This window comes from Sciurus vulgaris, assembly GCF_902686455.1.
Source record: "Sciurus vulgaris genome assembly, chromosome: 3".
Classification (NCBI taxonomy): Eukaryota; Metazoa; Chordata; class Mammalia; order Rodentia; family Sciuridae; genus Sciurus; species Sciurus vulgaris.
Genome location: NC_136463.1, coordinates 23,483,387 through 23,500,237, shown reverse-complemented (window position 1 = coordinate 23,500,237; position 16,851 = coordinate 23,483,387). Strand labels below are relative to the sequence as shown.

General features: G+C 44.8%; 1 protein-coding gene and 1 long non-coding RNA gene across 4 annotated transcripts; one reads left to right on the top strand and one right to left on the bottom strand.

The window, feature by feature from the left end:
• Nucleotides 1-208: 208 nt before the first annotated feature.
• On the bottom strand, nucleotides 209-2,572 carry LOC306658374. Its single transcript, XR_013763033.1, has 2 exons — nucleotides 2,230-2,572; nucleotides 209-1,815 (listed from the first exon to the last, which is right to left on the bottom strand). It is a non-coding gene; the product is annotated as an uncharacterized lncRNA (long non-coding RNA).
• Nucleotides 2,573-2,738: 166 nt separating this feature from the next.
• MSL1 (MSL complex subunit 1) lies at nucleotides 2,739-16,054 on the top strand. 3 transcript variants are annotated; one of them, XM_079135242.1, is made up of 10 exons: nucleotides 3,066-3,199; nucleotides 3,724-3,819; nucleotides 6,531-6,754; nucleotides 8,203-8,585; nucleotides 10,523-10,570; nucleotides 11,030-11,094; nucleotides 12,043-12,110; nucleotides 12,529-12,653; nucleotides 12,816-12,888; nucleotides 13,283-16,054. In XM_079135242.1, exons 3-10 carry the CDS (start codon nucleotides 6,552-6,554, stop codon nucleotides 13,371-13,373), a joined length of 1,056 nt encoding a protein of 351 aa, XP_078991368.1. In that variant the 5' UTR covers nucleotides 3,066-3,199; nucleotides 3,724-3,819; nucleotides 6,531-6,551; the 3' UTR covers nucleotides 13,374-16,054. The 3 variants fall into 3 exon arrangements, with proteins under 3 accessions (XP_078991367.1, XP_078991366.1, XP_078991368.1); XM_079135240.1 differs by having other exon boundaries at nucleotides 2,740-3,819; XM_079135241.1 differs by lacking the exon at nucleotides 10,523-10,570 and having other exon boundaries at nucleotides 2,739-3,819.
• The last annotated feature ends 797 nt before the right edge of the window (nucleotides 16,055-16,851 follow it).

The window sequence follows — 16,851 nt, the reverse complement described above, 5'->3', positions numbered from 1 at the left end:
CTGAGTCACTGAGATTACCGGCATGCACCACAATGCCCAGCCCAAAACACAATTAATGTTATATGACTGTTACTCTCAACCAATGTAAAGGTCAAGGGCAGATATCTTCTCTTAATACATGTATCTAAACAGTTAACTCATTCAATCAATATTTATTAAATGCTTACTTTGTGCCAAGTATGATTCTAGGTGTTTAGGACACAGCAGGGAATAATACATGCAGTTCATATTTTAATGGGGGAAGATAATGAACAAGATAAGTTACATATTAGAGGGTAATAAAGAAAAATAAAGCAGAAAATAGGGCAAATTTGGAGAGGGTTGTGAGTTTAGAGTGGCCAGAGAAGGTACCACTGAAAACACTTAATAAAGAGCTGAAAAAAGGGAGGAATTACGTGAATATCTGAAGAGTACTGTATGTAGAGGGAACAGCAGGTATAAGGACCTAAACAGATACATGCTGGATGTTTGAGGGACTGCAGAGGTAAGTGTGGCAAGAGAGGAATAAATAAGGGGGAGCACAAGAGTTGAAGTCAGAGAGGAGTACCAAGGAGTCAGACCCTACAGGCCATTATGATGATTTTGCTTTTAGTCCAAGTGAGATGGGAGGTTCTGAGAGTTTTGAGTAGAGCAAGTAAATCAGTATCTTTTCAGGATCACTATGGCTGATGAAAGGAGACCTAATTGGGGGAAGGCAAAGGTTGAAAGGAGAGACCAATTACAAAGTTACTGCAATGGGGGGGGTGGGGAGAAAAGAGAGAGAGAGAGAGAGAGAAAGATAGATATGAGATTGTGACTTAGACCAAGGCGTAAGGTGTAGATGTGCTGAGAAGGTGTAGGGACTTTGGATGTATGTCTTGAAAGGCAAGAGGAATGGCTGATTTATCAAATATGGGGTGACAAAGAGGAAGTGTAGGGGAAGCAGGATATGAGTTGGGGATATTCAGAAGCTTGATTTTAGATGGTTTAGAATGCACAAGGCCCTGGGCTTGATCCCCAGCAAAACACCCACACACACACACACACACCAGACTCTGCTGGACATATAATGTGATTTTGAAGTAAGGAAATGAGTTCAGGAAGAAATAAATGTGGGAGTTGTCAGTATAGAGATGTTATGGAATGTCCTGACACTGAAAGAGATTGTGTTCTGCAAGCTGCCCACCCTCCAGACCCTAGAATCCTTGGGATCCTTAAGGCTAATACTTCCCTTGCACATCTGAGGCCATTCAGTCTGGTGGAAGAGGGCTGAGGCTCCCTTGGCTTCTTAACACATTGATACCCATTTGCTTAAAATTTCCAAGGCTTGATGCCTGGGGCCCTCAAGGCAGAAACAGTTTTAATTAGAGGCTTTCACAATTAGACCAAAGAATGTTTGTCTTCTCCATCTTCATACAGATTTTAAAAGGCACACCTCGGACAGAAAAGAAAAACAACCGGTTAAGACTATTTAAATTTTTCCACAGGGAACTCTATGAGGACTTGTTGGCGTAAATTGTTTGGAAATGAAGGCGCGGCACACATACAAAATGAATCTGGAGAGATAGGAAGAAGTGCTCCAACAGGAAGACCCTAAAGCACCCCTATTCCCCACACAGGTACAAATCCCTTCAGAGATTTCCTTCCTGAGCCTCCTCCACGAGATGTTAGGAGCGGCTTAAGGCGGCCGGGGAGATGGCCGTTGGGAAACAACTGTTGGTAGTTGGCAGTAACTTCATCCCAAAGAGGTTGTGGCAACAACTCCCTCGGGCAGCAGGCATCATGGATTTTCCTGCCTCTGGGACCCAGCGGTTCCTCCGTTTCTGGTCTGGATCCCTTAGAGACAAAGAACTTCATTCTCTCCCATGCCAGTGTGGGACTGCTGGGGAGCGTACGAGGTAGAGGGTTTAGAATTCTACCCCGTGAAAGACCCACAGGTTGCAAGAGGGGCCTGGATCCTGACCGGACCAGGAGGGGCGCGGGGCCGCCCCAGCGTGGGCCAGGCGCGTTGCCAAGGTGCGCGGGGAAGGGCCACCCAGCGCAGGCCGGCTCCGCGGAGACCTCGGTACGCTGCCACGAAGGGCGGGCGACCCGCCTCCCGAAGCCTCCTTCCTTCCTCCCAACTCAGTTCCTTCGCGCCCCGTTTTCCCGGGGAGCCTCGGCATTCCCCACCCAGCTACCCGAGGCCGCGCTCGCCCTTTTTTCCTCCTCCTGACCCTCCCCCGGCCCGCCCCTCCTTCGGCAGCCCACCTTCGCCCGCTCCTCCGCACGCTCCTCGGTCCTCGCCCCTCATCCCCGGCCTCCCCTCGCGGGCCCCCGCGCCAGGGGCCCCCTCCCCACCCCCTTCGCGGCGGCCGCGGTCCCTTTCACAATAGCGCTGCCCGCCTCCCTCCTCTCGGCTCCCGGTTCGCTCCCGCCCGCTGCCCTCCCCGCGCATGCGCCCTCCGTTCGGCGGCGGCTGCGGCTGCGGCGGCTACCAGCGGCTCCGTTTTTTTAAAGGGAAACGCTGAGGCGCCGGGGGTGACTGTGGGGGAGGGGGACCCGGAGCTGCGGAGACCCCCGGGGGAGGCGGCAGACCCCCTCCCGGAGTAGGAGGGCTTTGGGCGGACCCATCCCTCCCACCCCCTCCTGAGGAGGAGGGGGGGGAAATGGAGGCTCGGGGCGGCTGAGGCGAGCTCCGGGGCGGGGGGCCGGGGCGGGGAAGGGGGGTGTGGGGTGGGGAGACGAGGCGGGCCCGGCCGGGCCAGGGGGGGCCGAAGCGAGCTCCGGGGATGAGCTCGGGGGCGGCTGGGTGCGAGCTCCTGCCTCTGAGGCGAAGGCGGCGGCGGCAGCAGAGGCGGCGGCGAGGCCCCTATGGGCCGGCGGCGGGCCTCAGCTGCGGCCTCCACTTCTCCGCACGCCGGCGGGATGGCGCCCGGGCCCCGGAGGAGCCGCGCTAGCAGGGGCCTGCTGCCGCGCTGCTGAGGCGAGCCCGCCAAACTCCCCTCCCCCTCCTCCGTCCTCGACCCCCCGCACCTCGCCCCTTCCCCACCCCCTCCTCCGTCTTGGTCCCCGGCGCTGCTCCGGACCACTATGACCATGAGATCCGCAGTGTTCAAGGCGGCCGCGGCCCCTGCCGGCGGCAACCCTGAGCAGCGACTGGACTACGAGCGGGCTGCGGCGCTGGGCGGGCCGGAGGACGAGCCCGGGGCGGCCGAAGCCCACTTCCTCCCCCGGCACCGTAAGCTCAAGGAGCCGGGACCCCCGCTGGCCTCCTCCCAGGGCGGGAGCCCCGCGCCCTCCCCGGCCGGCTGCGGCGGCAAGGGCCGGGGCTTGTTACTCCCGGCCGGGGCGGCCCCCGGGCAGCAGGAAGAGAGCTGGGGCGGTTCGGTGCCCTTGCCCTGTCCGCCCCCGGCCACCAAACAAGCCGGCATTGGGGGGGAGCCAGCCGCAGCCGGCGCTGGCTGCAGCCCCCGGCCCAAGTATCAGGCAGTGCTGCCCATTCAGACGGGCTCTCTCGTGGCGGCGGCCAAAGAGCCTACGCCCTGGGCTGGGGACAAGGGTGGGGCGGCTCCCCCAGCTGCCACCGCTTCGGACCCGGCGGGACCCCCACCACTACCTCTGCCCGGGCCGCCACCCCTCGCGCCCACCGCCACCGCCGGGACCCTGGCGGCCAGCGAGGGCAGATGGAAGAGTATGAGGAAGAGCCCTCTCGGGGGTGGCGGCGGCTCGGGAGCCTCCAGTCAGGCCGCCTGCCTCAAACAGATCCTTCTGCTGCAATTGGACCTCATCGAACAGCAGCAGCAGCAGCTGCAGGCCAAGGAAAAGGAGATCGAGGAGCTGAAGTCAGAGAGAGACACGGTACGGGAGGGGTTAATCTGCGTTCGGGACGAGGAGCAACTTGTGCGCATGCTCAGGGGAAGGGGTGCTGTAGGAGGCTAAGGTCCCCTGGGTTAAGGGTAGAGGAGGTTGGCCACCAGCAAAGGAGTATCTTAGGTGCCGGGTCCTTGGGAGTCAGGCTTACAGACACGTTGGGTCGGAGAGAAGGGTTAAAGGGCAACCTCCCAGGGGGAGGGGGAGGGAAGGTTTTGGGTGCCAAAGGGTTAATTTAAAATGACAGCCCCAAACTTGTGGGAAAGGCATTTGAGGTGGGAAAACACCTGAATTGTGAGGGGTTAAAAATGAAAGGGTGGGGTGCAAATGTGATGTCTGTATGGAAAGGGTTAAATTAAAGAGCTATTGCGTTGGAAATTGTGGAGGAGAGGGACATAGCAGCTGTTGCTCTAACCACTGCTGCAGCATCTTTAGACAGGAGGGTCAATGGCCTTTCACCGAGCAGAGGGATAGAGGTGATTTACATGGAATCCTATTTTAGCATTCTTCAATGATGTTAGGAGAATCCCTGCCCTTGATTTCAGACAGTTTTTAATAGGAATCTGAGTTATGAAACATGACCCATTGACCAGATCTCTTGTACAAGCATGGTGTTTGAAGCTGGAAGGTTTTAAGACATCAGGGAAAAGTGAGCTTGTTCAGTGTATTAAGTAAACACCCTCTTTCTGCAAAAAATCCCTGTTTTAGAATCTTAAGGTAGTAGGGAAGTCGTTTATTATTTCTTTGTGCTTCTGAGGAGCGTGACTACATAGGCTTGTTTTTACTGCTGCAGTTAGTTAAGGACACCTTGGCAATAAACATACTCCTTCAGATATCAGGGGAGCTGGGGTGGTGGGGTATTACTGTGTTAACATACCTTTAGCTGCCTAAAAATAAACATGGTTTCTACAATTGTGTTCAGGCTGCAGCAGTTTTCTCTCCTCTCTCTGGCGTTGTGTGCGCCAAGGGCTGAGCAAGGGAGGAGAGGGCTATTCATTTTGTTTGCTTTTCAAATGAATCGCATCAGGCGGCTGTTTTATTGGAGAATGCATTCTGCAAGGTAGAATGAGAGCTGGGGCAGGTCTCATTAAAATATCTCATGGTGTTGATTTGTGGAAGTTACTCAACATGGAGGTGGCACTGCTCAGCTACTGTACTGCAGTCCAGGGGTGTGATGGTACTGTAATTACAACACATCATATCCTTATGTGGGGAGGGGTTGGAAAGAGAAGGGCCAGTGAAGAAGAAATCAAGGAAATGTCACCAACAAACTATGGTTAGGTAATGCTAAGGCTGTGAATCAAAACAGATCTAAGGAGAAGAAATGAGAGTATGGCTGACAGGGGGGCTCTCTGCAGATTGTTGAGGTCTCTGCTCAGTTCCTGAGGTAATAGCCCCTTTGCAGGCTTTCCTAAGCAGGGGAAGTAGGGGGTGAGTTAAGGATAGTGTCAATCTGAACTTGGCATTGGCGGTTTCTGTTGTGTATTGCAGTCTGAGCATTGTTTAAGCTTTTTTTCTCTTATTTTAGTTGTTTGGCCTTTATTGAAATCTGTGTAACGGATGTAATGAAGGCAGCATTAATATCACTGTCTAACCCAGGCATAATTCTTGTAACAGGGTGTAAGTAGCACAATGGGCACCTTTTCTTAAAACTGAGTTAATGTGAAGTTTTTAATGACAATAGACTTCCATTTTCTGTGTATGTGGTCCTTCCTTTTACTTAGAATTAAAGGATTCTGATTTTAATAAATATTAGATAAGTAGGTATAATCTGTTTTCTGTTATTTAAGATGAAAAGCAATATGTATATGTCAAATTTGAATTACTGAGTGGAGTGTTCATAGTTTTAGAAGTATCCCCCGGATGCATAAACATACCACTTACAAATAGCATTTCCATCCCTAGTGTCATTGTGTGAGCTCTTAATTCCTTCTCAGTGTACTATTTGGACCATCACCATTATGGAGTGGAAGTAGAGAGGATAGGGTTTAGACCTTAGAACCTCTTAAGGGCAGGTGGTGTAGCTTAGTGGTAAGAGTGCTTCCTTTTTTTCTTTAAAATTTTTTTTTTTAGTTGTAGATGAACATAACCCTTTTATTTATTCATTTTTATGTGAGAATCAAACCCAGTGCCTCATGCATGCCAGGCAAGCACTTTACCACTGAGCCACAACCCCAGCACTAGAGTGCTTCCTTAATGTATGCAAGGCCATGAGTTCAATCCCCAGTACCATAGGGAAAGAAGGTAGAGAACATATATAAAGTTAATTCTGGAAACTCCAAAACTGACCAGGAGCCACAAGGATAGCAGTACAAAGACTGTGCCATTAAAAGTCATTCTGTGGCCTCTCCCAGTGGAAAGGATCTTCTTTCAAATTTCCCCATACTTCTTCCCATCTAGATCAGCCCCTAAAATTAAACAGCATAACTTGTCTTCTTTATTGTATTTAAGGAAAACTATTCAGATTAATGTCTGCCAATTAAAAATAAGTTGAATAGGGCTGGGATGTAGCTTAGTGGTAGAGCACTTGCCTGGTTCACTCAGGGCCTGGGTTCCATCCCCAGCACTGCCAAAAATGACCCAGTTGAATCCATGGGGTCCATAGAAATGCAGAAGACTATGCTGACTCCCAATGGGCCAGAGTGCCTGTGTTTAATTTTTTGTGTGTGTTAAGTCTCCATTTTGCCACTCTCTTTTAGCTCCTTGCTCGGATTGAACGTATGGAAAGGCGGATGCAGCTGGTAAAGAAGGATAACGAGAAAGAAAGGCACAAGCTGTTTCAGGGCTATGAAACTGAAGAGAGAGAGGAAACAGAGCTTTCTGAGAAAATTAAACTGGAGTGCCAGCCGGAGCTTTCAGAGACATCCCAGACTCTGCCTCCCAAGCCTTTCTCATGTGGGCGGAGTGGAAAGGGACACAAAAGGTGTGCTGATAACTTTGTTCTACTCTTTGGACCTGATGAGGACACTTGTTACCTTGAGTGACTGAGAGTAAGGGATTGGGATTTATGAATTGGTTTTAGCAACCATAGCCTGAATTATGAAGTCTAATATACCGAGAAACTGTTTTGAAACATTCTTGTGAAGGCTATAAAGGTCTGTTAGGAACATTTTGGTCACAGTAGTTATTACAGAATGCAGAGTACATCATAAAGAGAATGTGCAACAAATGTGACGACTGAGTTTCTTAAAACTATAGTTGTTCAATTCAGGTTAGGAAGTATTAACACCTCCATTGTGTTAGAGACTAGTAGACATAAAATATTAAAGCATAATTGTCTTTGGACTTAAAGAAATTAATCAGACTGTAAGGACAGGCAAAAAATTTTGAAAACTCAGAATTTAAATGTGATAAAATATGCAGATTTACAACACTGATACAAACTAATTTTTGTAAGATTCAGGGATATTAAAGATTATTCTCACTTAGAATTGTGAAACTTTAAGAAGCATATGGATCTTAAAAAAGAAGTATAAAATTTAGGTTGGCAAAGAGAAAAAGAGATGGCATTCTGGAGATATGCAGGGAGGGAGAGAGAGGTAGGAGAAAGAAAGCCAGCAGACAGCAAAGAAAAAAATAAGAGATTGTAATCCACATGGTATAGGATTGGGGCATAAAATAATTCTTTATTTTTTGTACAAGAATTGAACCCAGGAGTACTTTACTACTGAGCTACATCCCCAGTTCTTTATTTTATTTTGTGACAAAGTCTCACTAAGTTGTCCAGGCTGGCCTCAGACTTGCCATCCTTCTGCATTAAAGGCATCCTGAGTTGCTAGAATTACAGGCATGTGCCACCACATCCAGCCGGGAGTTAAAATAGAGACTGGTCTGTGGTTGGCGGGAATGAAATAGCTGGCACAAAGTAGTGGCACCAAACTTTTGCTACAGAACTTTGAATAAAATAGAAATGTGTTTTAATGTAGTAAGCCCTGCCAGGTGCAATGGCACATGCCTATAATCTCAGCAGCTTGGGAGGCTGAGACAGGAAGATCACAAACCAGCCTCAGCAACTTAGTAAGTCTCTGTCTCAAAAGAAGAAAATAAAAAGGGCAGGGAATGTAGCTAAGTAGTAGAGTGCCCCTGAGTTTAATTCCCTAGTACCTGGGGGTGAAAATTAGCAGGAAAAAGGGTTCTATTAGATTCTTAAGTATGGAAACTAACTTGTTCAACAAATTTATTAAGGGCCTATTTTCTGTACTGTTTAAGTATGAGACCATTTCTGCTCATGACTTCCAAATGAGCTAGGTACATGATGGTACTTATTCTGGGACAAAAGAAGAAACTAGTTCTCTTGTTCCAAAATGTATTCAGATCAGATTTTATTCAAGAGTCAATAAATTTTATCACATTTTCTTCCCTATCTATTAGGAAAACCCCATTTGGAAGTACAGAAAGAAAGACTCCTGTTAAAAAGCTGGCTCCTGAATTTTCAAAAGTCAAAACAAAAACTCCTAAGCACTCTCCCATTAAAGAGGAACCCTGCGGTTCCTTATCTGAAACTGTTTGTAAACGTGAATTGAGGAGCCAAGAAACCCCAGAAAAGCCCCGGTCTTCAGTGGACACCCCACCGAGACTCTCCACTCCCCAAAAGGGACCCAGCACCCACCCTAAGGAGAAAGCCTTCTCAAGTGAGATAGAAGATTTGCCGTACCTTTCTACCACAGAAATGTATTTGTGTCGTTGGCACCAGCCTCCCCCATCACCGTTACCATTACGGGAATCCTCTCCAAAGAAGGAGGAGACTGTAGCAAGTAAGGCATAGAGAACACTTGCTCTTATACCCTAGTGGTGGCGGTCAAGCTAACAAGTGTGAAAATGCCTTTGGCATTTTTTAAAAAGTGCAATCAATAAAGCAGAGTTCTGTCAAGAATGAGTAAGTTAACAGCCAGAGACAGACACTGTGCAGGCATTGCAAATAGATGGAATTACAGCAAAATGTGCTCAATGTATTTGCCTGCTTACAACACTGGGAGATGTGTTTGCCAGTAAGTTGCTCATCACAAGAGCACCAGACTTGGGGGTGTAATCTCCGGCAACTTGCATGCCCTCTGAAAGAAGGGTTTTCTGTGCTGTGAAATGCATAGAACTTATACTTTGCCATGCACGACTGTTCCTGCAATTGATATTGTGTGAAACCTGGGAGGGTGGTCTTTGGGTGTTCTCAGGGGCCAATGGTAATTTTTGGTTGGGGAGCCAGCTTGGGGTGGGGAATTTCACCTGGGCCTCCGCTCTAACTATATAAGCATTTATCTGTATCTCTATGTCCCGGTCTGGGGGGCAGGAGGAATCTGCCAAAGACCAACAGTCTCACTTTATCTTACTATACTTCACAAAGGTTCTAAAATGTGAAGAGTTTACTTGGATTGCAGTAGCCCATTGGTTGTTCATATATTTAAATAAAATGGTCTACAAACTATTTTTCAAACAATAAGGACTATCTTGGGATATCTGAGCTGCTTGGGGAGGGTGTGGGGTGTGGGACTTTGGTCTTCATTCCCTTTTTTTTGTTTTGTATTGTTTTCTTATGGCTTCCACACAGAGATGCTCCCCTAACTTCTACATCAACCAGTAACTGAAATGTGTCTTCAATCATGTTATATTAGCCTGACAGTCACTGTGGGTGCTTTGGGGTAATGGTGGGAAAAGCCTTCTTGGATAGAGCCTCAGCCCTGAGTTTCTACTACTGTGCCTTTCCCTAGCAGAGATGGGGATGGGAATCCATTCCAATAAGTTGAGAGCATTCTCCAGGCTTTGTTTGGCTGCTCTGGTGACAAAATTAAGTGGGGAAGGTAGATTAATTACCTAACATTCATTAGGTCTCACACTTGAGTACCTGAGATAGAGTAGGATCCTGATCTAGATTTAGATTTTTTTTTTTTTTTTTTTTTTTTTTTTTTTTTGTTGGTTCAGTCAGTTGAACGGGTTTATCCTTAATGCTAACCTTTTTGCTGTCATGGCAATGCTGTGTAACAACTTAAGAGAAACCATGAAGCAATTTCCCATCCGGAATTGGGAAATGGCTTGGTCCAGAGCTATTCTGTGTGGCTGGTTGTTTTTTGAAAACCTTGTCTGCCCTAGTACAGCAATTTCCAAACACCTCTGAGATTGTGGGCATTAACAATATGAAGGAGTATGATTGAGGAGATCCCAGTTCCTTGAGGACCCTGAGTTATGAGTAAATGTGTGAATCCTTACTCTTGATGCCCCTATCTCAAGAGGAAGTCTCAATGGCTTGTTCTAAGGAAGCCAAAGTCTTTGTACATGTTGTTGAGGCTGGACCAGCAAGGTAGTTTGTTTGGAGGGAGGAGGGAGCTGTTGAAGAAGACTATATATGTAAGTTTTGAGAACATTGATCTTTTATTTGAAAAATAGGGTCAACTTTTACTCACCTGCCATGTTCTGAGTTTAAGGTTTGATATCCTTGGCCATCAACTGTTGCAGGGAAACCACCCTAAATAATGAAGAAAAGAAGTCGTCTCAGTGTAAAAAAAAAAGTGGTGGGCTTATTTTCTTTTCTTTTGTCTGTTGTTCCCTTTTCCCCTCCCCCAGAGAGAAATTCTCAAAAGAGCAACTCAAAAAACAAAATGGCTTCCTAGTGAGAACTTCAGTGATGATCCTTTCCTCCATTTTGGGTATGGGCTTTTTTTCTTTTTACACTGAGATGATTCTTCTTTCCTGCATTATTTAGGGTGTCTGATGCCATCAAGTGTTGCAGGAGAAACTTCAGTCTTGGCTGGTGAGTAGAATAGGAATTGTGCTGGCTGGGCCTGGGGTGGGGGTTGGTGGGATGGTGGATGGTTGGGAGCTGCATTCCCCATCGTTTGGATGTGGGAGAGTGAGATTCCTTGGTGTTTGATTGATTCACTACCATAGACTTCAAAATGACAACAAATTTCAGTTGTTTTTCAGGAACTGCAATAGCATCCATTATATGAATTGTCAGGTATTGGCTTAGGGTTTTTTGTGATCCTGAGTTTGGCAGACTGCAATGGCATTTTAGGTTCTTTTATACCATAGCGAGGACACTGAATATGGCTTCAGGTGAGGCCATAGAATGGATTCCTATCACTTGGTAACCTTGTCTTATCTGGGGAGAGACCTCTTGTCCTAGTGAATAGTTGGAGGGTTGTATGACTTTGGATTTAAGGGTGGTTCCACCCCTCCTCTCTTTCTTTTTCTTTTTCCTTTTTTTCAGTTCCTTCTTGGAGGGACCATTCTGTAGAGCCTCTAAGGGACCCAAATCCTTCAGACCTTCTGGAGGTAAGTACCTAAGAGCTATCAATGGGAGGGAGTAAGACTCAATAGAATGTAGGAGTATTTAGCTGGGCATAGTAGCATGTACCTGTCATCCCAGCTACTCACGAAACTGAGGCAGGAGGATTGCTTAAATCCAGAAGTTTGAGTGTAGCATGAGCAACATAGGAAGACCCTATCTTCAAAAAAAAAAGATGGGCAGCAGCATGCAGCATGCCTGTAATCCCAGTGACTCAGAGGCCGAGGCTGGGAGGGTCACAAATTCAAGGCTAACCTCAGCAATTTAGTGAGACCCTGTCTCAGACTAAAAAATAAAAAGAGCTGGAAATGTAGAGTACCACTGTGTTAAATTTGCAGGTGTCCCCCACCCACCACACACACACAAAGGAAGTGTAACTTGAATATGTCATAGTACTATGGATGGATTAAATAGAACTTTAAGGCCAGAAAGAAACTTGAGAGTTTATAAAGTCTAACTCCTTCATTTTATACATGAGAAAACTGAAATCCAGAGTAGTAAAGTGATTATTAAAAAATAAGTAGCTAGGTAGTGTTCAAAACAAAGGTAGATTTCATGCTAAATAGAAAAGTTAGCATATTCAATATAGCAACAAAATTATATATTCCAAGCTCATTTGACTCTTACAATTTTAGTGTTTTAAACTTAGATTCTTAAAAAGTATGGAGGTTTGTGGAAGTCTCAGGGGTGTTTCAGTTCTACCTTGGAAAATTATGGGAATGATTTTTAAGTTTAGAGATTCCGAAAGGGTAGGGGTGGAGAGAAGAGTACATGTTTAATTGATCTGTTACCAAGAGATTCACATGATATCCATAGAACTCACAGACTCAGAACCTGAAGGTAAAAAAGATTTTACATTCTTGGAAGCTGGACATTAGTTTGTATAGAAGGGTGACATGGTGATAAATAGTTTATCACTGTTGTTCCTTACACAGAACCTGGACGACAGTGTGTTTTCTAAACGGCATGCAAAACTGGAGCTGGATGAAAAGAGAAGGAAAAGGTAAGGCCAGAAACACACCCTGTGAACAGTTGAGCTCTAGGACACTGACCTCCCACTTCCATGCTGTGGAGAGTCCTGGGGCTCTTTAACACTATTAAATTACCAGCTTCCCAGATGGTTGAGTATTTTAGTTGAAAGTGGTAGCTGTAGGCAAACAAGTTTGGCTTCTTTTTCTTCATTTATGCCCTTATTCATGTATGCCCTTACTCAGTTGTGTGGAACACCACCACATGGTCTGGACTCCCAAACCTAAACAGCTCTTCCCTAACCAGGCAGTCAGTTCTCTTTACCTCACCCACAAGAGTCATCAAGGATTCTCCTAGCATCTGGATTGTGTGAGTTGCTTTTCTAGAGCAAATTTTGGGTAAGCAGTAATATTGGGTTTGTTTCTTTCTTTTGTTTGTCTGGTTTTCCCCAGATGGGATATTCAGAGGATCAGGGAACAAAGAATTTTACAGCGACTGCAGCTCAGAATGTATAAAAAGAAAGGAATTCAGGAATCTGAGCCTGAGGTTACCTCATTTTTCCCTGAACCAGATGATGGTAAGTTTTGCCTATCTTAAAAAAGTAGGTTTTTTAAAGGAGAAAAAAAGGGTGCTAGGCTCCATGCTATCACGTTCTGTACTATATTTTGGAGCCAAGTATGGTTGTTAGACACTTGGCATCTTTGTCACTAACAAGGTCCCATTTGACTTCTTTTCATAGTTGAAAGTTTGATGATTACCCCCTTCTTGCCTGTTGTAGCATTTGGACGACCATTACCAAAATTAACTCCACAGTAAGTATAAAGATCTTTTCTCCCTCCCCTCACAGGTAGCCTGCTCCTTTTCAGATACATAGAAACCTAGATAGAAGGCAGAACCAGCTGGCTTAGAGATAGCCATGATTCTTTGATAGAAATAAGGCTACCTGGGCAATTAGCTTTTACAGGGATAAAATTCCCAAGCCGGGAATAGGAGGATTGCTTTTCGAGTTTTAGAAATAAGATTATTCTGTCACTTTAATGGTATCCTGACTGTTGCTGTGGCTTTGAGGCAAGAAAGACACTCCAAACTTCGTACTCAAGTCAGGGCCAGAAGTGTTGAGAGACATGAATTTTTTGGAATTAATTTGGTGTCCACACTGAGTCCTTTCTAGTCCTGAAAGTTGATTTCCTTATCCCTTTTTGCCAGGAATTTTGAGCTGCCCTGGTTGGATGAGCGTAGCCGATGCAGGTTGGAGATCCAGAAGAAGCAAACACCTCACCGGACGTGTAGGAAATAGCTGTGCAGACAAGAACCCTCTGTCTTCAGATAGTTGTAGCATGCCATTCCCAGAGAGTGGCAGAGACCTGTATATGTGACCTATGTCCTCATGTATGTTATCATTCTTTGATAATGCCCTTTCATACTCCCTTGATTTTAGTTTTGTTTTCATCACTTTGATTTCATAAAAACTCTCTTTCATTGGGCTAATTGTGAATTATGGAGGGTGATTGGGATTTCTTTTCCCTTTTTGGGGAAATGAGTTCTCAAGCTAAATCTGAAGGATGGGTCTGCTTCTACACATTTGCCTATGTTAAAGGGGTACAAGGGCTCTCTTCATTAGACATGTGTAAGATGAAGCAACCCCTGCCTTTTAGGAGCTGTCTGCCTGGCACTCTTCTTGCCCTCGTATACTCTGTATAGCTTGGGTATAGTGGTTTTTACCCTAAAATAAAACAAAAACCTCACCATGAGCTTTAGGACCAGATGAGGAATAACAAGTGAAGTGATGAAGCCAAGTCATCTTCACAGAGTAGGAAAAAAATTGGAGATTTGGTAGGTAAATATCTGAAAAGACAGTTGTTCTCTTAAAACTATTCTGTGATATAGCCATGTGGGAAGGGATATGTGACTGTGATTATTTTCTTAATTAATGGGTAACTGAAGTTCTTCCCCCACCCCTCAAAAAAAATAAAATCTTTGGAAAAGAGAATGGGAATGTTAGTTTCAGACAAGTTGCGGTGCTAAACAAAAGCATTTGTCATTTGAGGATGGCATGCCAGAACCTGTATAGATGTCCTTGTGTCACATCACTTCTCAAGTATTCCTTAGTTGGGCTTTATCCTTTTAGCTGAGCTCTTGATGGTGGGGTAGAGATTTAGGGAGGGTGGGGGGAGGGTATGGAAATGTGTGCTTCCTTTGGCTGGCAAATGTCTACATCTTGAAACAAACAGATGTACCTAATGAGCTTCTCCATTCACTTTGTAAAAATACATTTGTATGTGTACCATCTTGGTCCCCTTCCCTGCCTCCATTTTGTTAGAAATATTTCAGGACAGCACTCCCAGGCCACTTTGGTCTCAGTGTAAGATCCCTGTTAACTATCTGGAAGAAAAATAGAGTGAAGACCTCTAGTCTTAAATATATATAGGAATTGCCTTTCCTTAGTCTTCAGGACTGTTGTGTGAAAGCAGGTAGGGGTCTAATCTCCTAGAAGTTAGGGGCTTTTATCCATGAAAAGAATATGTCCCCAGATTATTAGCACTTTTAGAGGAGAAGCCAAGGTATGTAGGGTGTGTGGCCGGCCCATTAGTGGAGCATGAGAGAGAACAGGATACCATTGTGGGAAGAGAAGAAAAGTTCCTCAGGGGCCTCCCACTGCTAAAGCTTTTTGTGAGATGTTGATCAGTGCTCCCTGGGTTTGACTTTGAAAGGATTATTCCGGCAGCACATGTAGTGTTCTTGGATGATCTTGCTGCTCTTATTTCTCCTTCTGTGTGTGTGTGTGTGTGTGTGTGTGTGTGTGTGTGTGTGGCACTATGGGTTTTCATTTGTAACTCCATCTGCTTAGGAGTGTGGGCTCTCTATAAGGGAACCTGCTGCAAACTTCATTGCAGCAAGATGTAGAGAGAAATAGGACTTACTCCACTAGGGGCTCTCATCTCACATCACACCTTAAGGAAAAGGATATTTCTAGAAAAATTGGGCCAGCTTTTCTTTGTTCTCCATTATTTTAATGTGGCAAGCTGTTTAGTGGTCCTCCTCTGACCTGTTATGTTCCTTTATAATGTGCCCCAAAGGAAAAAATACCCCAATCAGTGTCTCTTTACTTTGTTCCTTGATCCCTCTCAGTTTCTTCTTGATTTCAGCATGTCAGATTCCTAATTTGGGGGATGGGTTAGCAGATTTAACCTTTATATTTCTGCCCTCCTCAGATACTGAACTTTTGCTTGACTGAGAGGAATCGATGAGGTGCTATCTGGCCAGATTTAAGTATATTCTATTTCCTTGGTTCTCCCTTTCTCTGAGGACCTATTATCTTATTGTCCCCTCTTCTAGATCAATTCTCCTTTGAGTATGTTGAGGTTCCTTGAGAAGGAGGTTGGAGCAAAGTTCCAAGAGTGAAATTACAGTGTGTTAAGAATGTGAGGGGAAAATTTGTCTTATTTTTCCCTACATGGGACACAACACTGTGAAATTCAATCTTCAACCGAAGGCCCTGCAATTCTCCTAAAACATAGTTTTTTGTTTCTTTAACGAGGTTTAAGCTAGCGTTAATAAATTAAAAAGAAATTGCTTGTCTGTCCACTTCAGCTTTATTTTATGCCCATTTCATATTGTTGTCTGTGTTGTAATTCATACTTTTGATACCATTTCTGATGTGTAAAATTGGTTGTCTTGTAAATATCTTATAAAGAGTTCAATTGTAAATAAACTATTGTGGCTGTTAATTTTTGAACTTCTGCTTCAATTTATTAGATTTGCTGGAAACATCAAACAATTCTGCTTGTATAATTAAAAGGTTGGAAAAAGAAATCCATTTCCACAACAAAATAGAATAACAATTTTCCTTTTTACATAACATACTCCCTTCCATTTGTATAGAGTGCTTCCTTACACGTACCTGGCAATTTTAAAAACAAGATTGCAGGATATTTGGTGCCTGGTGTCTAAATTAATAAATCTCATAATTGGAAAGATTTTAGAGGTAGTCTAGTCTGACCCTTGATAACATGCTTTCTCTTGGACAACATTCCAGACAAATGAAGTCCAGCTCTGCATCAACCAAATGTCTTTCCTGGGCAACCCCCATTGGTTCCCCTCTATTCCTGCAGAGTTCTTTTCTTCTCACTTGAATAAATCCTACTTTTATTTGCTAAAAGCAAAACTATCACCTAACTTCCTGTTACTTGAACCCACTGGTTCTTGCTTTGCCTTTCAGGGTGATTAAAAAGGCTAATCCCTTCTTTTCCTTAGAGTCCATCTAATAGTGAGAATGGCTATGACTATCCTAAGTCTTCTCTTCGTGCTAAACATTGAGAGATCTTTAAATTGTTCCTCAAAAGAAAGAATTCTGAATTTTCCTTCTGGATGAGTGATCAATTTACCCATATTTATTTAAAAGTTAAATTCGGACCAAACAACTTAACAAAATGGCAGACTTCCCTTTCTTTATTTAGACATTAAACTTTGAAGCCTTATTTGCATTAATTTAGCTTATGATTAATAGAATTCTTCAGATTTTTTTTCTGTAACTTTTTAAGTCATACATCCTTCATGTTAAGCTCGGGCAGTTGGACTTTTAGAGTTGGATTTACAAATTGTTAACATTTGGCCACCTAGACAGGTGGATTAAGATCGTTTTTTTGGCCACCAGTTAAGATTGTTTGCATCCTAATTCTCAGAAGACATTCATAATTCCTTCTATTTTCATGCTGTCTATAAATTTGGTAATCATCAGGATCCTTAAGTATCATTTATAAATACATTGGCAAAGA

Excerpts from the sequence above, each read along its gene's own strand:
- MSL1 (XM_079135240.1), top strand. The coding sequence starts at position 3,052 with ATGACCATGAGATCCGCAGTGTTCAAGGCGGCCGCGGCCCCTGCCGGC. Across the intron at positions 8,586-10,522 it reads GAAGGAGGAGACTGTAGCAA|GGTGTCTGATGCCATCAAGT; the intron begins GTAAGGCATAGA and ends TGCATTATTTAG. Across the intron at positions 12,111-12,528 it reads GATGAAAAGAGAAGGAAAAG|ATGGGATATTCAGAGGATCA; the intron begins GTAAGGCCAGAA and ends GGTTTTCCCCAG.